Source organism: Convolutriloba macropyga, chromosome 14, assembly GCF_964194025.1.
Source record: "Convolutriloba macropyga chromosome 14, txConMacr16.3, whole genome shotgun sequence".
Lineage (NCBI taxonomy): Eukaryota > Metazoa > Xenacoelomorpha > Acoela > Convolutidae > Convolutriloba > Convolutriloba macropyga.
In genome coordinates this window covers 14,972,347-14,994,375 of record NC_134481.1, presented here as the reverse complement: position 1 = coordinate 14,994,375, position 22,029 = coordinate 14,972,347, and the positions used below count along the sequence as shown (strand labels likewise).

Genomic DNA, 22,029 nt, shown 5'->3' with positions numbered 1-22,029 from the left:
ACCTAATAAAAAACCCTAAGGAGGTTTATTGACACCTGGGTTTGAAAAACTCAAAAAAAATGACAAAATTTTTAAAAAGCTTGAAATTGTGAAAAGTAGTGTAAAAATGCGTATTTTTAGCGATCGGTTGTTCGAACGAAGCCATGGGGGGGGGGGGGGGGGTGCACCGGTGGGCTGATGGGGGGAGGGGTGGGTAACAGTTGGGTGGGGGGCAACAGCGCGGAGGGGGGTGGGGGCGATAGTGGGGGGTCAATAGTGGGGGTGGGGTCTTCAACCTCTCAGAACCGCCCTTCACACCATAAATATGTCTCCAAAACAGTTTGAGCTGAAACGGAGATTAAAGGCTCTAAGAGCACTTAATGCCCGCTAGGCGCTACATGTTTATCCCGTTTTTGAGGATGAAAAGTGAAAAGCGTCAGACGAAAAATAGGTCAAGCAAAAAATCGGATAAAAAGACCGACAGGACTAATATAATTGCTACAAACTTCGTTTGAGAGCAATTAATAATTGCATTTTTACCTCAGAAACGGTGTTGAAAGTGCACAAAAAAATAAAGTAATTCTTCATTTAACTTAATGTTAACGCTTGTCGTTAAACTCAAGAGAACTGTACTCCAACTCAAAGCCCTCGGGATTTCCGTTTCTGAGGAAGAAAATCAACCACATCAAGCAACGAAAATCAACAACCTATCAAGCAAATTGCATTAAGCAACCGGAACCAAATAATTGCTAAAAATTTTCTTGCGAGAAATTAAAGAATTTAAAGACACGGTCGGCCATGCATTAAGAGTTTTCAAGCACTCACCTTGACGAAGGCTTCTTTGTAGAGCATATTTCACAGGAGTAAAGGGAGAAGAGATTGCTGTAGGTGCACGTGGGACATTGCCAACTGGCATCTTGTGACTGGCTACCGGGGTGGTCGGATGAACTCCTTCTAGAGTCATTCCCACCGCCACCTACGCCAGATTCTGTAGCCGATCTGAACAAGCATTCTTCTCCAACAAAATAAGGAAATGTTATCTCATCATTTATTTGGTTACATCCCAAACAAAATTTCTTAGCACTGTACAATACGTCAATAATTGCTCTTGCTGTGTAGCACGAAATTTCAATTGCATGCAAAAATGCTTTTCTGAGACTGATTGAAATCATGAACATTTTCTGTGGTATGTAAATTGATGCAAAAAAACTGAAATGATACGCATTTAAAAGTCAAACTGTCAGGAAGCTAAATTGATGTATGAAAACTTGTTTTGTTCAACCCAATTACTCAGCAAATAGTTCAACATCCTGTTTTGATGAAAATGAAAGACAACAATTAAATTATGTCGGCAACTTAAGCAAATAATTAGGTTTCAACGCACATATGAAACGTAACGCACAGGCAATATTAGCTCACGTTCTCTGCTTATTTAGGAAAACTTAGACATATGAGTCCAGGGCTCTCTTTTTAAAAAGCAGCAAGAGCAGAAGCAATCTTTCGAACGTCCGATTGAATTTCTGACATCAACGCATTTATTTATTTTAAAATGCTCTACATACTTGCGTGACCTCATTCTGTCACTATGTAATTTGAAGCAGCTGGGTAATTCCTTTCATCGTCTATCTGAAAAAAGCTGTGTAATTAATCATTCACTTAAAAATGTTGCTGAATGGATTGACATTTAGTGAAGTAGGGCACTATCTATCTGAGCTAAAAAACACTTCTGATGGCTTGAAAATACGACATTTCATTTCTCAATTGGCTGTTTTCCCAATGTGTTATGCAGGGCCAATTGCACACTTCCTCGAGGCAAGCAACCTCTATAAACCAGCACAGCAACTTGTGAACTTGAACGGGTTCTCTCGATCAAGAGGCAAATATAAAAAGAGATATTCTGTAAAAGTCTTATTTAGATTATAACAAGCCGTAGCTGTACCAAATGTATTTTTTCAAAAAGAAAACAAAATTTTAAAATCTTAGGTTCTCCGAGCAGTAGTCCAGTGTTTTCAATTTGCTCAACCATTTACAACAAAAGAAGGCCTGATTTAGAAAAAAACGCATCTGTCAAATCGGAATTAAGCTCCCAAAAATAATGTGAAAGGTCTAAGAAATGGGATTATTGTTAAAAATTTACAGTACATTCACAAAAAAATTTACAAAACATAAACAAATTTACAGTAGATTCAGGTTTTAGTTGTGAACTTTGGGCAAAGTATCTAAGTTTACCTATCAAAAATTATCCTAACTTTCAGCTAATTATCCTAACACTAGAACTCAAAAATTTGGTACCAAGAGCAAAAGAGAAATATCAAGACATTCAAAACCTCCCTTTCAACTCCAATTTACTACCATAATGCTTCACCAGAAACTGGCTGCCAGAGCTTCTAAATTAAGCAAAATGTGAATGCTAAAAAATGTCATCACGTCGCTTGAGATGGCTTCGCTTAAATTCAATTCACGGCCTTCAACTAGATGTACATCTATTTTTTGTTCTGTTCTTTGTTTTAAAAAAAGATCTTTTAAGATTGTTATCAATATCGTAGCTTCATATATAGTTAATTATTTTATACTTTGAATTATTGTTCCGACCCCACTTGTGGGGGGGGGGGGAACTCTTTACTCAAATGGATTTTTTTTGTTCAGTCAATTTTGGCCGATCGATATATTCATTGCAGAGAAATGTGAGTGGTATCATTAAAAAGCTGGTCCAGCGTAGAATTCAAAATTAAAAAAGTTTTTTTGATTTTCGTTTTTTTTCGAGGAGTTATCGAGGATTTAAGTTTTGTGAACACGGGATATATGTTCACTTTCAGTGTGATTTTTCTTCAAATTAAGATATTTTCTATAAAAATAGTATTTCAAAATTAAATTTCTTGCCAAAAAATGAACCAATTTCGTGTTCCTAATAGACTAAAGACGATAAAAAAGACTGATTCTGGTCTCATAGGGAGCTTCAATATCAAAAAATCGAAATTTTTTGAGAGCTCTTTTTTAAAAAACTTTTCTAATTTTTTTTTGCTTTTTTAAGTCACCTAGAGACAAGTCACTTTTCATATCGAGGTTCCAATAATGAAAAACATCCTTTACAGTCAAATGAAGTCCAATGAACAAAAAAAACATTTTCAAGGAATTGCTCATGTTTTTTTTTTTTAATTCCAACTCTGAGTTTTCGTAATTTTATTTGAAATTTTGAAGTTCTTTTTGAGGTTTTACTAATTTTTTGGAATCTTATGTCATGGAATCAAAGACTAACAGTGCAATTTGTTCCCTAATGAGATTTGAGTGACTATATCTAGTGATTTGAGTGGACAGCTAACTGCTGTTAAGACTTCAAAAATAATTTTTTGAAAATTTTTTTGAACATTAACCAATCATAAACTTATTATCGTGAACTGTAAGTCAGTATCTGTGACGGCAACACCATCTTGCGTACTACTGTAACCAAATTTGGTATAGCTGGGGGTTTTATCTTCTAGCTTTTAGTAATATGACTTCAGTGACACAAGATTTCAAAAAATTTGAATTTTTTTTTTGGATATTTCCGTATTATTGGTTACTTTTGAAATCTTATCACATTGTCCTATTGACAGCTCCTATTGGCTTCAAGAAGACGCTCAGTGGATCACAGATAAAATTTTCGGGGAAAAGCTTATGGTTTCAAACGTCTTCGACCTTTTCTTCTCGCACTTCGCTACCGAATTTTTGGTTTTTGCCTGATTTTGTTGTTGTTTTCATAGTCATAAGACTTATAAGACTTGTTGTGATTTCTTATTGATCAACTATGCATGAAAAACATCCCCTTACTCCTATTGAAGCATATTTAAGCGTATTTTTTGACTTCCGTTGAATTTTATCGAATTCAGCGGCTGCTAAGAATTTAAAAAATAATTCGAAAATTTTTTTTGAACTTTAACCAACCTCGAATTTTTGGTGAATTGTTAGTCACTCTCAATATTGACAGAACCTACTTGATTTCTACAAAAACTAAAATAAATTTCGTTGGCATTTTTATCTTCTAACTATTGATTATATAACTTCAATAACACAAGTTTTCAAAGTTAAAAAAAATTGGATATTTTCGTATTATTGGTTACTTTTGAACTCTTATCACATTATCCAAATATTATACACATTATCCAGAAATTACTCTTATCCCATTGGCTTGGAAAAGACATTCAGTGGATCACAGATAAACTTTTCAGAGAAAAGCTAATGGTTTAAATGGGTTCGAAGTTTTCTTCTCGCACTTTTCTACTGAATTTTGGTTTTGGCATGTTTTTGTTGTTGTAGTCTTAAGAGTTATTGTGATCTTTTATTGATTATCTATGCATGACAAAAATATTTTTCCTGCCATGGTGTTATTTCTAAGCCTAGTCATTGACCTCCGTTAAAAGCTTTTGAGTTTAATGGCTGTTAAGACTTTAAAAAGATTTTCGAAAATTCTTTTGAACATTAACCGATTCTGAATTTTTTTCGTGAACTGTTAGCCAGTCTTAGTACTTACAAGATCTCTTTTTATTTCTAATGCAGCCAAAAATACTCTGGTTAGTGGTTTTATCTTCTACCTATTAGTTTTAAAACTTCAATGCCACTAGTTTTCAAAATTTTTTTTTTAATCTTTGGGCATTTTTTTATTTTTGGATCCTATTGAAGTCTTATCACATTAACCTAACACTGATAGTTCTCATTGGTTTAGGGAAGACGTTCAACGGATCATGTATAAAGTTTTCAGAGAAAAACTTATGATTTAAATTGCTTCGACACTTTCTTCTGGCAATTTTCTAATCAACTTTTGGTTGTTGCCTGTCGTTGTTGTTGTTTTCATCCTCAATAATTTGTTGTAAGGTCCTTTTGACCAAATATGAATGGCCAATAAACTTGTTGTCCCATGGAGATACAATTTAGCGTATTTAGTGGATTCCGTTGAAAGCTAATGAAACTAATGGCGTTGATACTACGAGTTCTCTCAAAAGGTCCGTGGTACTAATGTATTTGTTCATATTTGACATTTTGAAACTAAGTTGATAAAAAGAAGAATTCCAGTGCTGTTGAAAAATTAATTGAATATGGAAAATTTTTTAGTGAAAAGTTCATTTTTTATTGCCTTCGACACTTTTCTCGCTCAGTTTAATTTCTTTTCTTGAAATTGCTGTTTTTGCCTATTTTTGTTCTTTAGGTAGCCGTAAATTGCCGAGAAGTCTCTTAGGATTGTAACTGAGGATTGAAATAATGATATTACTTGAATCAGTTAGTCAGTTTATAGCAATTAGTCTTAAATTTTATGATATATATTTTCAAACTTTTCAGTTTTTGTTGTTCTTTTCGTCAAATTGTAACTTATTTTCATCAATGAGAGGGCAATTCCAATTTCTTGTATTCCAAAAAATAAAACATCTACTGATATTATTTGTCACCCATGCTTTGTTTGTTGGACAATATGCGTTTTTATAAACGGTTTTTGAGTGGTCATTTTTGCGCTTCTTTTTCTCTTCTTTCAGAACAATCGCGTAGTAACAGATCCCAATTGTTTACAAATGTGGCCCAAACAAACTTATCTTATCCCTCAGTATAATTCCTGCAGCTGAATTAGTAGATATAAGAATTGAATTAAAAATACATAATATTCAGATAATAGCTAATGATTTTAATGTAAGCTATAGATTGTGTTTTCGCAAATCGTTTCTAATTTTTTAGGTTTTTCTTTAGTTCGTTTCTGAGGCTTAAACTACCTAAAGACAAGGCCTTTGTGTTTTGTAGTAACTTTTTAGTAATTTGTCATGGATTATTTAGTTAAAAGCTAAAGATTTTCAAGACTTGAAATTTCTTGGTTTAAAAAATGTTGATTAATATTTGAATTTCGCCTCATTGATCGTAACATAATCTCATTAAGAAAACTTTTCGTCCACTTTATAGTTAGGACAAATTAAATTTGAGTAGCTAAGCTTTTATCTGACTGCATTTTGACGTTGTTACTATGTGCTTTTAAATTTAGATGTTCAGTTTTTGCCGTGAAGTTTTTGTTTCTGCTATTTTTTGTTGTTGTTTTTGTCTCGTAGTCTCTTTAAGGTCAGATCTCATTGGCGCTGTAATAAGGCATGCCATTATGTAATTCAATTAGTAGATAGGTTGTGTAACGATTGTTTTAAACTAAAGCATCTATTTTTGTTATTTCTTCATTTGGTTGGCAATTAAGTCAAAAATGTAGATGAGCTCGGGTCGGAACATCATGTGCGAACGCACATTAACGAGCCGCCTTCTTGTACACTATTTTATTATTGAGAAACTCTAATTCCGTTTTAAAACCAAACCGCATCAATAAAAATATCAGACCTGATAGAACAGACAAGCTAAAAAGTTGATAATACAACTCAGCAATCTCACGAAACTATTAAAAAACCATGGAACAAATTAGGAATAGCATTGGACTGGAGTACAAGGGCCTCTCACTCCACTGGCAGTTTCCTTTTGCAGATGCAATAACTATTATTCTTTCCGCTTATAGCATGCATAAAAAACTTTCCGCGTTTAAGTTCATATTTAATTTGAGCTTTGACTGTGATTTTATTCGGGTTTTGATATTGATCAGATCAGCTTAATGCCCCCGTTGCATGCAAAGATATTCCACGACGACGAAACAGGCAGCGTCAATTTTTGCGATTTTTCATAAGAACATGCCCCAAGGCTGCTGCAGTTTTGAACAATAGCTTGTGGATTGAAATAACCATTTCCCAGTGCTCCAATTGGCTAATTTCAGCATACTATTGTAGCTTGGTGCTCCCACTCATTTTATGTAATTTGTGAACTGAAGAGTGTGATTCTCGATTCACAGTTATCAAACAGTAGTTTTTCTTAGTGTGACTGAACTCGAGATAGAACAATTTCTTTTCATTGAACTTTGTGATTGATTAATTTAACAATATTTTTTCTAAGCACCTTCAGTAATAATTTTCAATGAGATTTTTTCGCGTAGGTTTGTTTCCTAAAAACTTTTTGTTTAAAGATGATTTTTAGTATAATCTGTATACATTGAAGTCAATTATAAATAGTATAAGTCTTTGCAGCTGAACCCAACGCGATACTACTATACTACTACGAATTATTCTCACAATTGATTAAGTTTGCACTTCCTACCGAAATTGTATAATTTAAAACATCGTTGACAGATTGCCAGAAAAAAGCTTCGTAGACCTGCAGTTTCAAGAAGACAATAAAGATAACACAGAAAACTTCAGTTTTTTTCACTAATTGATGCAGCTGTCATATTTTGCAAAATTGTGTAACTTGTGTTGTTTCTATTAGCTGCAAAAGAGACAAAGCCAACGATAGTGACATTTTGCACCTTTAATTTTTGACCAGCGTATTAAGTCTTCCATGTAGAAGATCTAGCCAATTTAAATGTCCCTTCAAAATTCTACAGAAGATGGTTATGTCCAAGTTTACTAAAGCAAATTCATAAAAAAATATCAACATGGACAAATCAATTACCTTTTCAAAAGTCTCTGGGTATGATGCCAAACCCTTGGGCAATCTCTTCCACTTGTAGATTTTCATTAGTGTTACAAAAGCTGTCACTTTTGCTAATTGTTCCGACCCCATTTGTGGGGGGGGGGGGAGAGGAACTATATACTCAAATGGGTTTTTTTGTTCAGTCAAATTTGGCCGATCGATATATTCATCGCAGAGAAATGTGAGTGGTATCATTAAAAAGCTGCTCCAGCGTAGAATTCAAAATTAAAAAGATTTTTTCGATTTTTGTTTTTTTCGAGGAGTTATTGAGGATTGAAGTTTTGTGAACACGGGATATTTGTTCACTTTTAGTGTGATTTTTCTTCAAATTAAGATATTTTCTATAAAAATAGTCTTTCAAACTTAAATTTGTTGCCAAAAAAATGAACCAATTTCGTGTTCCTAACAGACTAAAGGATAAAAAAGACTAGTTCTGGTCTCATGGGGAGCTTCAATATAAAAAAAATTCGAAATCTATTTGAGAGCTCTTTTTTAAAACGTTTCTACTTTTTAAGCCACTTTTCATATCGAGGTTCCGTTAATGACAAACCTCCTTTACAGTCAAATGAAAACCAATGAACAAAAAAAAATCTTTTTCAAGGAACTGCTCATGTTTTTTTAAATCCGACTCTGAGTTTTCGTAATTTAAAATGAAGTTTTGAAATTCTTTTTGAGGTTTTACTATTTTTTTGGAGTCTTATGGTTAGAACTGATTGACTAACAGTGCAATACGTTCCGCAATGGCTGTTAAGACTTTAAAAATAACTTTTTGAAAATTTTTTCGATCATTAACCAATCATAATTTTATTATCGTGAACTGTAAGTCAGTCTCTGTGATGACAGCAACCCCTTCCGTCCTACTGTAACCAAATTTGATCTAGCTGGCGTTTTTATCTTCTAACTTTTAGTAATTTGACTAGGTTTTTTTTGGTTATGTCCGTATTATTGGTTGCATTTGAAATATTATGACATTATCCAAAAATTGACAGCTCCTATTGGCTTCAAGAAGACGTTCAGTGGAACACAGATAAATTTTTTGAGAAAAGCTTGCGGTTTCAAATGGCTTTGACCTTTTCATCTTGCACTTCTCTACTGAATTTTTAGTTTTTGCCTGATTTTGTTGTTGTTTTCATAGTCATAAGATTTGTTGTGATGTCTTATTGATCACCTATGCATGACAAACATCCCCATACCCCTATTGAACCATTTTTGAGCGTATTTATAGACATCCAATGAAATTTATTGAATTTAATGGACGTGGAGATTTTAAAAATAATTTTCCAAAAATTTTTTTGAACATTAACCAATCTTAAAATTTTTATGAACTGTTAGTCAGTCTCAGTACTTACAGAACCCACTTGCTGTCTACTGAAACTGAAATAATTTTCGTTGGCGATTTTATCTTCTAACTATTGATTATATAACTTCAATAACACAAGTTATCAAAATATTGGATATTTTCGTATTATTGGTTACTTTTGAACTCTTATCACATTATCCAAATATGATACAGATTTTCTAAATATTATTCTAATCCCATTAGCTTGGAAAAAAAATTCAGTGGATCACAGATAAAGTTTTCGGATAAAAACTAATGGTTTAAATGGCTTCGAATTTTTCTTCTCGCACTTTACTGATTTTTCTTTTTTTGCCTGTTTTTGCTGTTGTTTTCAGAGTCTTAAGACATATTGTGATCTCTTATTGATTATCTGTGCACGACAAACATTCTTTCCCGCCATCGAGTTATTTCTGAGCGTAGTTATTGACCTCCGTTAAAAGCTTTTGAGTTTAAGGGCTGTTAAGACTTAAAAAATATTTTTTTGAAATTTTTTTGGAACATTAATCAATCCTAAACTTTTTTTCGCGAACTGTCAGTGATTCTCAGTACTTTTAGGATACCTTTTTATTTCTAATGCAGCCAAACATAATCTGGTTAGCTGTTTTATCTTCCACCTATTAGTTTTAAAACTTTAAATGCCACTAGTTTTCATATTTTTTTTAAATTTTCGGGTACTTTTTCTTATTTTGGATCCTTTTGAAATCTTATCACATTATCCTAATACGGATATTTCCCATTGCTTTAGGGAAGACTTTCAACGGCTCATATATAAAGTTTTCAGAGAAGAACTTATGATTTAAATTGCTTCGACACCTTCTTCTGGCTTTTTTCCACTGAATTTTTGGTTGTTACCTGTCTTTGTTGTTGTTTTCATCTTCAATAACTTGTTGTAAGGTCTTATTGACCAAATATGAATTGCCATCAAGCTTGTTGTCCCATAGAGGCATAATTTAGCGTATTTAGTGGATTCCGATTCAGTTGAAAGCTAATGAAATTATTGGCGTTGATACTACGAGTTTTCTCAAAAATTTCGAGGTTCTAATGTATTTGTTCAGATTTGATATTTTGAAGCTATATTGATAACCAGTGCCGACCAGTGCTGTTAAAAAATTAATTGAACATAGAGAATTTAATAGTGAAAAAATCATTTTTTAATGCCTTCCACTTTTCTCGCTCAATTTTTTTTCTTGAAATTGCTGTTTTTGCCTGCTTTTGTTCTTTAGGTAGCCGTAGATTGCAGACAACTCTCTTAGGCTTGTAATTGAGGATAAAATAATGATGTTGCCCGAATCAGTTAGTCAGTTTATAGCCTTTACTCTTAAAGTTTATGAAATACATTTTCAAACATTTTACAAACTTTTCAGTTTTTGTTGTTCTTTTCGTCAAATTGTAACTTATTTTCATCAATGAGAGGGCAATTCCAATTTCTTGTATTCCAAAAAATAAAACATCTACTGATATTATTTGTCACCCATGCTTTGTTTGTTGGACAATATGCGTTTTTATAAACGGTTTTTTTAATGGTCATTTTTTGCGCTTCTTTTCTCTTCTTTCAGAACAATCGCGTAGTAACAGATCCCAATGGTTTACAAGTGCGGCCCAAATAAACTTATTTAATCTGTCAGTAGAATTCCTGCAGCTGAATGAGTAGAAATAAAAAGTGAAATAAAAATACAATATTCAGATAATAGCTAATGATTTTAATGGTAGCAATAGTTTTTGTTTTCGCAAATCGTTTCTAACTTTTTTTTAGGTTTTTCTTTAGTTCTTTTCTAAGGCTAAAACTACCCAAAGACAAGTCCCTTTGGTTTTGTAGTAACTTTTTTTATTAATTTATCACTTTTTAGTAATTTATCACGTTAAATAGTAATTATCCAGTTAAAAGCTAATCATTTTTAAGACTTTTGAAATTTCTTGGTTTAAAAAATGTTTAATTTTTCAATTTCGCCTCATTGATCGTTCTCTTTGTTGACTTGTAACATAGTCTCATTAAGAAAACTTTCCGTCCGCTGTATAGTTAGAAAATAAATTTGAGTAGTTAGGGTTTTATCTGACTGCATTTTGACGTTGTTACTATATGCTTTTAAATTTAGATATTCAGTTTTTGCCTTGAATTTTTTTGTTTTTGCTAAATTTTTTGGTTGTTTTTTTGTCTCGTAGTCTCTTTAAGGTCAAATCTCATTGGCGCTGTAATAAGGCATGGCATTATGTAATCCAAATAGTACATATGTTGTGTAACGATTGCTTTAAACTCAAACATCTATTTTTGTTATTTCTTCATTTGGTTGACAATTAAGTCAAAAATGTAGATGAACTCGGGTCGGAACATCATGTGCAAACGCACATTTACAAGCCGCCTTGTCTTCATCCAGTGCCATTTGAAAATATCCCGCCCTCAAATTGATATCGGAGGAGTAACAATTTCTATCATTCAGTTAATATCAACAAGCCTTCAAAAAAATTACATGAATGTCATAAGATGAGTTATCCAAAGACAAGAAAATTACTAAATAGGCGCAACCTACGCCAATTTTTGGCACCACTTAAATTAGACAAAAATCACTTTTGCCTATTCGAGATTTCACATAATACACACCCTCTAAAATTCAGCATAATTAGACTTATGCGTTTCGTCCAATATACACCCGTCGCGTTCTGAGACAATTTCACTGAAAATGAATGACTACTAAGTTGCGTGCAGTTACCGATTTCTGATCTTTTCATAATATTTGAGCTGTTCAAAGCTTCATCTGCCACGCTTTCAAACATGCAATACATATTTCCAATTCAACACTTTTACTCAAGAGCCACCAGCAGATAATAATATGTCGCAAAACCTTAATATCTAGAAGAAATGCTTCTGTCGTCGAAAAAAGATCAGATTCACATGTTCTACAGGCCACTGGAATCCACTCAGTCAATTCTTGTATAAAAAAAAACATTTCAGATTAAAAATTTACTTAAATTTGATGCAAAGTAGTGTTAATTAACTTCCACAACTTGAACCTGTATAAAATAGGGAGAATTGATGACAAATTGCAAAATATAAACATTGAAACAATTACGAATTCATTTTCAAACTCTATGCTGATAAGTTTTCATGTTCATTGTGTATTTCAGTGAGGATCAAAGTAGCCTTTAAATAATTTAGCTTGAGACGATAATTGCTGTAATTACAAAAATATACTTTTATAAGTTTAAATAACTCCAATAACTTAAAACAGCTAAAAATGGGATAGAAAGTACTATATTGCAATGTAGATTTTTTCCACTTTAAACTTTATTGCAGTTCAACTATTTGGATATGTTAATCATCATCTATCATCACTCTAAGTAATTCACTTAACGCCAAAGGAGCATCCAGACAGATATCTTAAGAACCCAGAACTTAAATCTTGCTCTCGTCAAAAACTCCTAAGACATGTCAACAATGCTAAGTTCGACTATTTCTAGACAAGTTGGGCAATTTGCAGACATTCGATTTAGAGAATTCCAAGGACGCCTAAAAAATGGCGAAGTAAAACTTGCACTCAAATTCAAATGGGCTCTTTTTGGGCTTACGGATCTTCAGTTTTCAATCAATCAATTATATATCAACCAACCTCTGCGTACTAATCTCCACTCACGCGCATAGTTTTGGAAAAGATTAGATGCTGCTTTATAACAAAATATTGCAAAATGTGGATATGTGAACAAATTGGTATTTTTACCAGGTGGGCACTTTGAACTGAATAGGACGATGTTTACTCCATCTTTTAAATATCATATGCTCTGTCATGAACCTGTGACCATGGATTGGACGTTTCCATCTAGATCTGAACATGTCGCATTCTCCTGTCTTATCCAGGGGCGGTTGATAATGATAGGGCGCCTGGGGTAGATGTTTGATATTATCTTTGAAACAATGCTCCGGAGATGCCATTCCATAAACTGTGATTTGGTCGCATACATAAGCGGCTATGGTCATAGCATAGAATCCACTCGAACACGAGCTTCCTGTTAAAGTTGATGACAATCCCACTTCTCGATCGATGAACGTATCAAAACTGGGCAAACCTCGAACATGATTACGTAATATGTAGACTTTGACATGCCAGAAAGTTTTCGCTAGCTCGATGGCTTTTAATGTGACTCGATCCATTCTTGGCAACCGTATGTTAGCATCCCAGATTAGAATATCCTCCTGTTGTAATGATTCTCGAGGCTGCGATTTGAGGAACTCGAAGTACTCGTCAAGTCCTCTAGAACTTAGGATTCGTATGGATAGTTTTTTTCCAACATCCGGGTGATATTTGGTCTCCGTACTGGCATTGTTGATTCTGAATACGCAATCTGAGGAATCGATTTCAGCACCTGCCTGAAAAAAAAGCCAAGATAATATTACATTCTCCAAAGATACCCCAATTTTCCATTTTTGTTTGCGTGTTTTGCAGATTTTAAAACCCAGAAAAATTGCCTAAAAAACCACTCACCAAAAGTGAAAAATCATTTCATAAATATTCTCAAAATTATAGAAAATTGGTTTTATCCCAAAACCACAACTCGAATTAGACCCAAAACGGTGTAAGCACATCCCAAAAAATGAAACCAATTCGATGATCGGTACAACTTTTAAGTACTAAATCGATGCACGTACCTATTACAAAGAGAAGTCAAAACCGAGGCCCACTCTGTAAGCATACTTCATTAGGACAACCAACAGACAATGAAAAGTGTAAACTGTGAAAAAAAACAAAGCAGGACCAGTCCCGAATTACAATTCAAAGAACTTTTGAAATGACTAGTAGTGCATGTTGAGAAACTTTTAAACCACAAGAAATTGACACAGTAAAAATCGAAGAGAAAGCGCCACATGAACAAAAAACCCACTAGCAAAAAAAATTAGTCCAAACGCAGTATTCTTGCTCAACATTACAATTAGAGTGAAAATAATTTCACCGCAAAACTACGCCCCTTTTTGCTTAAGTTCCCGCTTTGACGTGCCCAAAATTACCACTAAAATTTGACTTCAAAATGAGCGAACAGATCTAAAACAAACAACCAAAGACATAGGTTTCAACTCGCAGGAAAATTGACTTAAAAAGCGGCCAAGTTTTTACACGAGTTTACTATTCATTTCCTTATATCATCGGCCAAATCGAAAAAACGAAGTAAAGTAAATAAACTAAGAAAACAATATCCAATAAATTTTTGGATTTTCCACAAATTTTGGGACAGAACAGTTATTTTCACTATCACTTTACTAGGGATACAGTTTATAATCTACCAACGGCCTAGAACATAAAAAACGTATAATTAAAGTATAATAACGTTACATATCTAGAAACAAGAAAAAGAAATAGAACGCTCAAAAATTAATTACTTTCACAGATGTGAAAAACCACTTAAAACAAAACTGCTCTGAAAATACCTTAGGTTCAAAGAAAATTCTACTCGCTCACTGAAAAAATTTTTTACACTTAATTTTTCTCCTCTCTCTCTCTCTCAGAATATAGCATGAAAAAACATGCTTTTCATTCTGTTCTTTTATTTTCGTCGGCAGCATGACCTAAACTCTTTATACTGACGTGCGATAATAACTCTTAACCCGTTTCAAAGACTCAGTCGATTTAAAAAGCCAAATGTTACCAAAGTAAAAAAGAACCAATACGAGTACCAAAAATATTGATGGCGTGGACAACAGTGACGGTGGGCGTAGAAAACAGTGACAAGATCTCTGTTTTCCACGTCCACCGCTTTCGTTGTCCACACCATCACTATTGTCCAGGGCTAAAGTATCCATTAAACAATATTAACGTCTCAATTAGACCAAAAAAGAAAGACTGATTGTGATAATTAAAATCTCATTCGCAATACCAATAGTGGCTAAAGATAACAAATAGCCACCTTGCCATTACCCAAGTCATGGCTTCACAAGAACACTTAAGTCTCTGATTTGGGTTTCAGAAAATTACTAAAATACTAAAATACGAAAAAATGCTTAAAATCGGCGATCCAAATCACGTTGTCTGTGGTGACGAGTGTTATCATCTGACGAAATTCACGTTTTTTTTTCGTCACTGTTTTCATTTTCAACAGTGACAAAGAGAAAATCTGTGACGAGGTATTGTAACTGTTGTCCACGAAAGGCCCCAAAAGTCTCAAATTTATAAACTGTACAATTTGCATCGTAAGGTTTTCAGCTCCAAATTTTTTCAAGCACACTTGCTGTCTCTTTTCAATGTCTGACCAGCCTACCTGCTCTGTTCTTTCACGGTTACATAGCATGATCAAATACATTTTGTACTTTTGCGGTTACGTTGTGATTGTCTTAAAGTCAGTTATGATTAGTTAAACGAACATTAAAATTTGAGGATTGAAAAATTTCGTTGTACAAGTTGCCTTTGTTAACAGTCTTTTCCTAACTAAAAACGCTAGGAAATGACGTGCTCGCATAAAGAGTGGGCTATCTAATTAAAGAGGATTATAAACAATTATTAAAAAAAACTTATAACGAGAACCAAAACCAAAAAAGTAAATTCTGACTCAATCGATTTCAACAATTACCGTCACGCTTGGCTATAAAACTTTTGAATAACACAATCAAAACATAAGCAAAAACATAGGTCAGAACATTGAAAACTCAAGTACAAACAGATCAATCAGAGACTGGTTATAAAACAAACACCGATTGCGATTCCCCACAAACTACAGCGACATATACTACATTGCGGCTCTTGCTTAACAAACTAAAAAGCTCGTGCGAGTTTGTGCGTGGCACAGAATTTTCCAACACAGCCCACCAGAAAAAAAAAACGCAGAATTTGGAGGGGAACAAAAAGAAGTTGCTATTAATTGCATTAGGGACGTGACACAAAACCATTGCTCGCCCTTCGCAACTCAAAAACATTTTGGTTTCATTCCCTATCTAAGAAAACTGAAAACCGTTGAAAATGATGGTACTTCTAGATACCAATTAATCGATCTTCTTGCATTAAGACCCTCATTTTCAACCTCAGTATTTTCACGCAGTTGTATCCTTTTTAGTTTTACATTTTTTATCGAAAATTTTTGAATAAAGATTGGACAAAAACACAATCGAGTTTTTTTTAGAAAATTATTTGGTCCACGGATTATTTAGCTTCAATCTATTCATTTGAAATTGGCTCACAAACAGGGCAACTAATTGTTCCGAGGGTGGAACTATATACTCAACTGGGTTTTTTTTTTGTTCAGTCAATTTTGGCCGACCGATATATTCATCGTAGAGAACTGTGAGTGGTATCATTAAAAATCCCGTCCAGCGTACAAAAAGGAATTAAAAAGATTTTTTCGATTTTCGTGTTTTACAGGGAGTTATCGAGGTTAAAAGTTTTGCGAATATTCGACTGTTTTTGTTCACATTTTCAGTAATTTTTGCTAAAATTTGGAACAATTTCGCTAATATAATTCAAAATAAGTTAAAATTTTTAACGGCAGAGTTTTGTTGTTACCGTTAGAGATAGAAGACCGTTACTGAATTGTTTGATTCAATTTTTTTTTTGGCTAAAATTTTTGCTAAAATTTTCAAAATTCAAACTTTTTTCATCAAAGATGGCACAAAATATGCTTTTTTGGTACACTTTGTTAAAGTTTGCCTGACTTAGTGACCTAGAACCCTTAACACAGACTCCCTAATCTCAAAAACAGCGCTAGTTGCAAATAGGCGCCGTATGAAAGTCTTCTGGAATTAAAACTTCGCCGTTTTTTGCAGATTTAACTCGATAATTATACAAAATGCATTTTTTTTTCAATATTTGAAGAATTCCACTCAACAATTGGTCTCATTCGCAAATACTTGGAACACTTGGTCGGTTTGCAGGGCGCGCGACAAATCAGGGAGAGGTTCGATAATATCATGGACTCTTAGAATCAGAGACTTTTTGGTTTTTATTTTGATGCTGCTTTTTTTAAAAGAACAAAAGCAAAATTTTTTGAATGTTTATTACTGACAATATTTTTAATCACGGCTCCGTTAATGACAGCTCCAATTTAAGTAAATTTGAGGCAGAATGTAGATAACGTTTGTTTTCAGAGAACCAAAGGGTTTTTACGGCTTTGAGGAAGAGTTTTAGTAAAATTTAACGGAATTATTGTCTTTTGCCTTCAATTGTTATTCTTTTGGCAGTCTGATTTTTAAGTTTGACCACCCAAAGATCTAAACTTCTTCCTCATGAGGTGCAAGTGAACCTTTTCTATTCATTCGGTTGTTACCTAATGTCTCTTTGAATGTATTTGTTTTAAGGAAATTTCTGTGATTTTTTGAAAATGTCAAATTTTTATATTATTTTGTTACCATTGAATGTATTTGTTTTAAGGAAATTTATGCGATTTTTTGAAAATGTCAACTTTTTATATTATTTTAGTCAACATTTTGCTTATTCTCAGTTAGTACAGGTCAACCTTTCCTCTTTATAGAATAAAAACTAATTCATTGGCCGATTGTTTTAAAAGAAGGTTTTCCTGCTTTTGGTACTACGAGTTTTTATACAAAATTTTCAGATTTTTGCGCTTAATTGCCCATTTTTGCGGTTGTTTTTGTTTTTTTTTGTAAATTGTCACATTATTTAACAATCTAACTGAAAAAAGCTTTACATCATTTCATACTGAACATAATTTTTGTTTTTATAACATATGGTTTGAAGGGCTGCGACACCGTTCTCTTGCAGAAATTGGTAGAGTTTTTTATTTTTGCCCTTTATTTGTTTTTAATTTTGTTGTTATATGCCAAATATTGTATAATTGAGGGTCTCAGTGGCCAACTATAGATAAACAATTGAGGTTAAATAACTGATATCGGTAAATAACGAATGGCTGTTTTGACTTTCGAATTAAATTTTTAAAAAAAAGTAGTATTCTTCAACTTATCCGTTTTTTATTTGTATATTACAATTTTGTATTTTACAATTTTCGTAAATTAGCCTCAATATTTAGAGCTCTTTTTAATGTTTTGTTGAATAAAACAATAAATTTTCTGTTGTTTAAACTTTTTAAATGATGTCTCCAGGGCTTAGACAATTTGTTTCAGAAGAGTTTTGTGGAGTTAATATACCTTTGTTTTTGTGGTTCTTATTGTTGTCATTTTGCGATAGTCGTTTTACAAAAAGATGTTATGATGATCAAAGGAGACGGAAATGAATATTTTATATTCTCGCGGTTAATATCTTATAAGTTTAATGGCTTCAAAACTGTGGTTTTGTAAAGTTGTTTTTGAAACTTATTAGCTCAGCTTGTACTTAATGTTTTTTTTATAATCTTATGATTTAGTCTCATTAATAACAGTTGAAATTAATTTTCCGAGTAGTTGCAAGACAAACTGTCCAGTCTTTTAGTCGAAAGCTTTTGTTGGCTATGAATTTTGAAAATATTTGTTTTTAATAAAAAAAAAGATAGATTTTTAAGATCTGACAATTTTATTTCTTTTAAATTGTAGCTAAGCTTCTCTATATACAATTCACATCATTTATCTTTTGAAATAAAATTTGCTCTTCATAACGGTTTTATTTTCCTCAAATGATCTTTCTTCTTGGAAAAACCAGTTTTCGCAAAACCAATTTTCGTGATTTTTACAAATTTGCCCCTTGAAGGTTTTTGTTTTCTTTTCACAGTATCACAATAACGAGCGTCATTTGACTTACACTTGTTGTAACCTGCAAAAAATGCAAACGAAGATTTTTATTGTTTTTAGTGATCACCTTAATATTTAATTGACTGGGGGGGACATCGTTTTCGTGCATAATATTTCGTGCACATTTTGCCTGTGTTTATCGTTCTTTTTGTAGTCGTATGGCATATCTTGGAAAATGAAAGGCCTCAGCCGCTCTCTATTGAGGTATAAAAGACTCTCTCAATGACTTCATTTGATGCGTAATGTTTCTCAACAGTTCGAATTTAAAACTTTTTTTAAAAAAGCAATGTTTCAATAAACTTTTGCGCTTCTGCTCATTTCTAGTAGACTTGTTGACAAGTCGCATTGAGGAAAAGTCCCATATTTTTTTCCAAAAAGTACCGGTTAATCTTCTTAGTAAAAATTTCATCTGATGCCCTTTTGATTTGGTAATTAGTGGTTTTCAAAAACTGGACAAGGAGTTTTGGTCGTAATTAATATTTGTAACTATTTGATTTTTATTACCGTCTTTTCTGGTAGTCATATTATAGTAGCCACAGGTCTCATAGACCCTCTAGATTAGATTGTTTTATTCTTTTATTAGTTTGTTGAACGATATGTTGATATGTTAATTTTTTTTATCTCCTCATTTGGTAGACAATTAAATGAAAAATGTAGATGAGCGGGGTCGGAACTTAATGTGCGAACGCACATTACCGAGCCTCCTTGTTATATCTAATGAAGTATTTTCCATATTTGTTCATTTGATGCAGAATGTCCTGTTTTTATATGGTTGGTTCCCATAGCTGTTTTTAGATCACGGTTACCACTAGTTAACGTTCGTCATTGAATAATTTTCAGTATTTGAACGTAAATAATTGAGCAAAAACAATTATCAAAAAACACCAAAAAATTGGCCATCAGCCATGACAACGCTTCAATCTCACGGTCACTTCAAATTTTCCGTATTTCTAAACTAACTAATGAATAGTATTGATGAAAACCACTCAATTAATGCAAAATTGAAGTAGTTAAGGCGTTCGCACTCATGAAACTTAAATTTTCGACATTATATAGCGTGGTAAAACCGTTTGTTTCGATTATTCAATAGTTGGAAAGTGAAGCCCGAAATTGCCTGTTAAGGATCCCTAAACAGATAATTAAGACCAGTCAGGTAAACAGTTGGCAGATCCCCACCTCTGTTTTGGAATATGCACTCAAAAATGCATAATTTTTTTTTAGATTTCCCTCAGAAAAAAATGCCGTTTCAATGCACGGCTTGACTGTGATTCGGTCACATTGAAAAAGAATGGGACAGTAAATCAATTAGTGGTTTTGGGTTGGGAGGGCTGGACAGGGGAAAGGTGGACACGAGAGAGGGGGTGAGTAGGGGGCGTGACTGAGGGGGGTCAAACATTAAGAAACCACCATTATTAAGAATCTCATACTTTGAGACTAGTAAAGCGAAAGGATAAGAGATTTGCTCAGCCACTTAATGACCTCCGAGCTTTAACTGTTTATCCCGTTTTTGAGGATGAAAAGTTGAAAGCGCCGGAGAAAAATCAGTCCAGTGAAAAACGCATGAAAACAGCAGGACTAAAAAAAATCGCTAAAAATGTTGTTTGAGAGCTAATAAAAACGTTAGAATAATACCGTCATCCCGCTCCCCATAAAAACGTCGCGGCTGACAGTTTATCAAAAATAGCTTCGTAGGTCTTTCTCAAAAAAGAACAATGAAAAGATTGAGATCTAAGAATTTGAGATAAAAATTGTATTGTTCTTTCTACATTTTTGTATTTCTGTGATTTAGATTATTTACTGTAGAGTTGGCATCAATATCCTTCAATTAGTCTGAGATATCCTCATTGGAATTTATGAATTTTCAATAAATTAAGCAGTAATTAATTTTCAGTAATTAATTAACAGAAGAGAGATCACTTTTAGAGCAAGGCGAAAATCACAATTGACCAAAAAATTATTTGCGCAAATGAACAAAGAAAAGATAACCCGTATAATGTCACTATGGAGTTAAAATGATGGTATTCGAGCTCATAGACAACTACAAAGATTAAAATAGGAAAAACGAAACCAATTTTGCGAATTTTCCATTTGAATTCTAATAACATCACTCGAAAACCAAGAACTCAAGAGTGACAAAAGTCGCCTAAAAGTAAAATTGCCAAAGGAAAAAACGATCAGAAAAAAGACCAACAGGCCTAATATAATTGCTAATTTTGTTTGTGAGCAATTAACCACTCCAAAAAATGTGAAAAATGATGTCATGAGAGAGTGATGCAGACCCAGCGTGAGCGCGAACATTTCAGTGCTTCTTTTTGTGGCAACCAATGTATTTAGAAGTCAGGTAGTCGTATATAATCGGTAATCATATCAAATCACCTCAATCATTTTTTTTTTCATAATTAAATCCAAAATTTAAAAGCAATGATTTTTATGAGCTCACGATTTCTATTCTCCTAATCCTTATTGATTATCGTTGTATCAGCTGATATATAGACTACGTGACTTTGATTAAGTTACTAAGAAAATCACATGATGAAATCTGTCATTGCAGAGATCTGGCATTTTAGAACTTCCACGTGTGTGTTTCAATTCCTCCTTATGCTTCCACTCTAGATAAAATATTATATCAATCTTTGAGAAAGAATTGCGTAACATACTCTTAGTGTACCGAGATAACCTATGAGTCCGGTAAATACATTTTTATAAATTTAAGGTTTTTCAACTTTCACATATCAGCGGTCGCTAGCAATTTTGAAACCTAACTGATCACTTACATCTGATTTGAGAAGTCTTCCTGAACTTGAGACCACAGAACAAGTTCTGCATCTCTTCTGATATGGTTGGTAGTCACTCTTTCCATCAGGAGGGGGAGGCAGTTGAACGAAGTATGGACAGGTGTAATTGGGTCTGATTGGAATCGAGAGATCCCCCAGGAGCTGGAAGGCAGTTCCATTGACAACGAGGTAACTTTGGTACTTGTTCACACCTGTCTTGACAAGGAGGATAAAACAAATTGTGATGATAAACGAAAAAGGCAGGAATCTGTTTCTAAGTAGTCTATTCAACTTGTCAACCAAATACATCCACAAATACTCGTAAAGATGGTTCACTCCATTATCTGAAAATGGCCTATTTCGAGTCGATGAAGATGAAGATTTTGTCACAGATGAATGTCGGAACATTTTGGACCAATGACACCAATTTTGGGAGTCTACCTTTGGTATTCACTCACAGCTGCAGAATTAAATCAAAGGGGAGGTAAAAAATAAAGAAAAGGTTGAAAATTTAGCGCCAGTAGCGACATTATAGCACTTTAAGAGGCTTATAAGTTAAGCTCTATTATGCGAACTGTTAATCTTTGCGTATTATTAAAGCAGTACATCCTGTTTTTACAATAACGCAATTAGCTGTGTGCATACGTAATTCACAATTCTTTATTGTTTAGTAAATATTACACTATACAGGTGCTACGAAGACTATGAAAAATGCAGGAAGAATTTCTTCCCACCGTTTTCATTCCCCCTCGTTCCTTTAGCAGTAAAAATACAATCTATAT

At 33.4% G+C, this 22,029-nt stretch overlaps 2 protein-coding genes across 2 annotated transcripts in view; both read right to left on the bottom strand.

Moving 5' to 3' along the window:
- Positions 1-22,029, bottom strand: part of LOC142353031 (uncharacterized) — a 280,268-nt gene that overhangs the window by 36,551 nt on the left and 221,688 nt on the right. Inside the window, exons 2-3 of the mRNA XM_075405222.1 lie at positions 1,542-1,598; positions 805-978 (exon numbers count right to left, since the gene is read on the bottom strand). Of these exons, the coding sequence (XP_075261337.1) occupies positions 805-978; positions 1,542-1,555 (188 nt within the window). The 5' untranslated portion in view covers positions 1,556-1,598. The remainder of the gene's footprint in view (positions 1-804; positions 979-1,541; positions 1,599-22,029) is intronic.
- Positions 11,769-21,869, bottom strand: LOC142352821 (alpha-N-acetyl-neuraminyl-2,3-beta-galactosyl-1,3-N-acetyl-galactosaminide alpha-2,6-sialyltransferase-like). The gene is made up of 2 exons (XM_075404961.1): positions 21,248-21,869; positions 11,769-13,184 (listed from the first exon to the last, which is right to left on the bottom strand). The coding sequence occupies exons 1-2, from the start codon at positions 21,653-21,655 to the stop codon at positions 12,534-12,536; spliced, it is 1,059 nt and encodes a 352-aa protein (XP_075261076.1). The 5' UTR covers positions 21,656-21,869; the 3' UTR covers positions 11,769-12,533.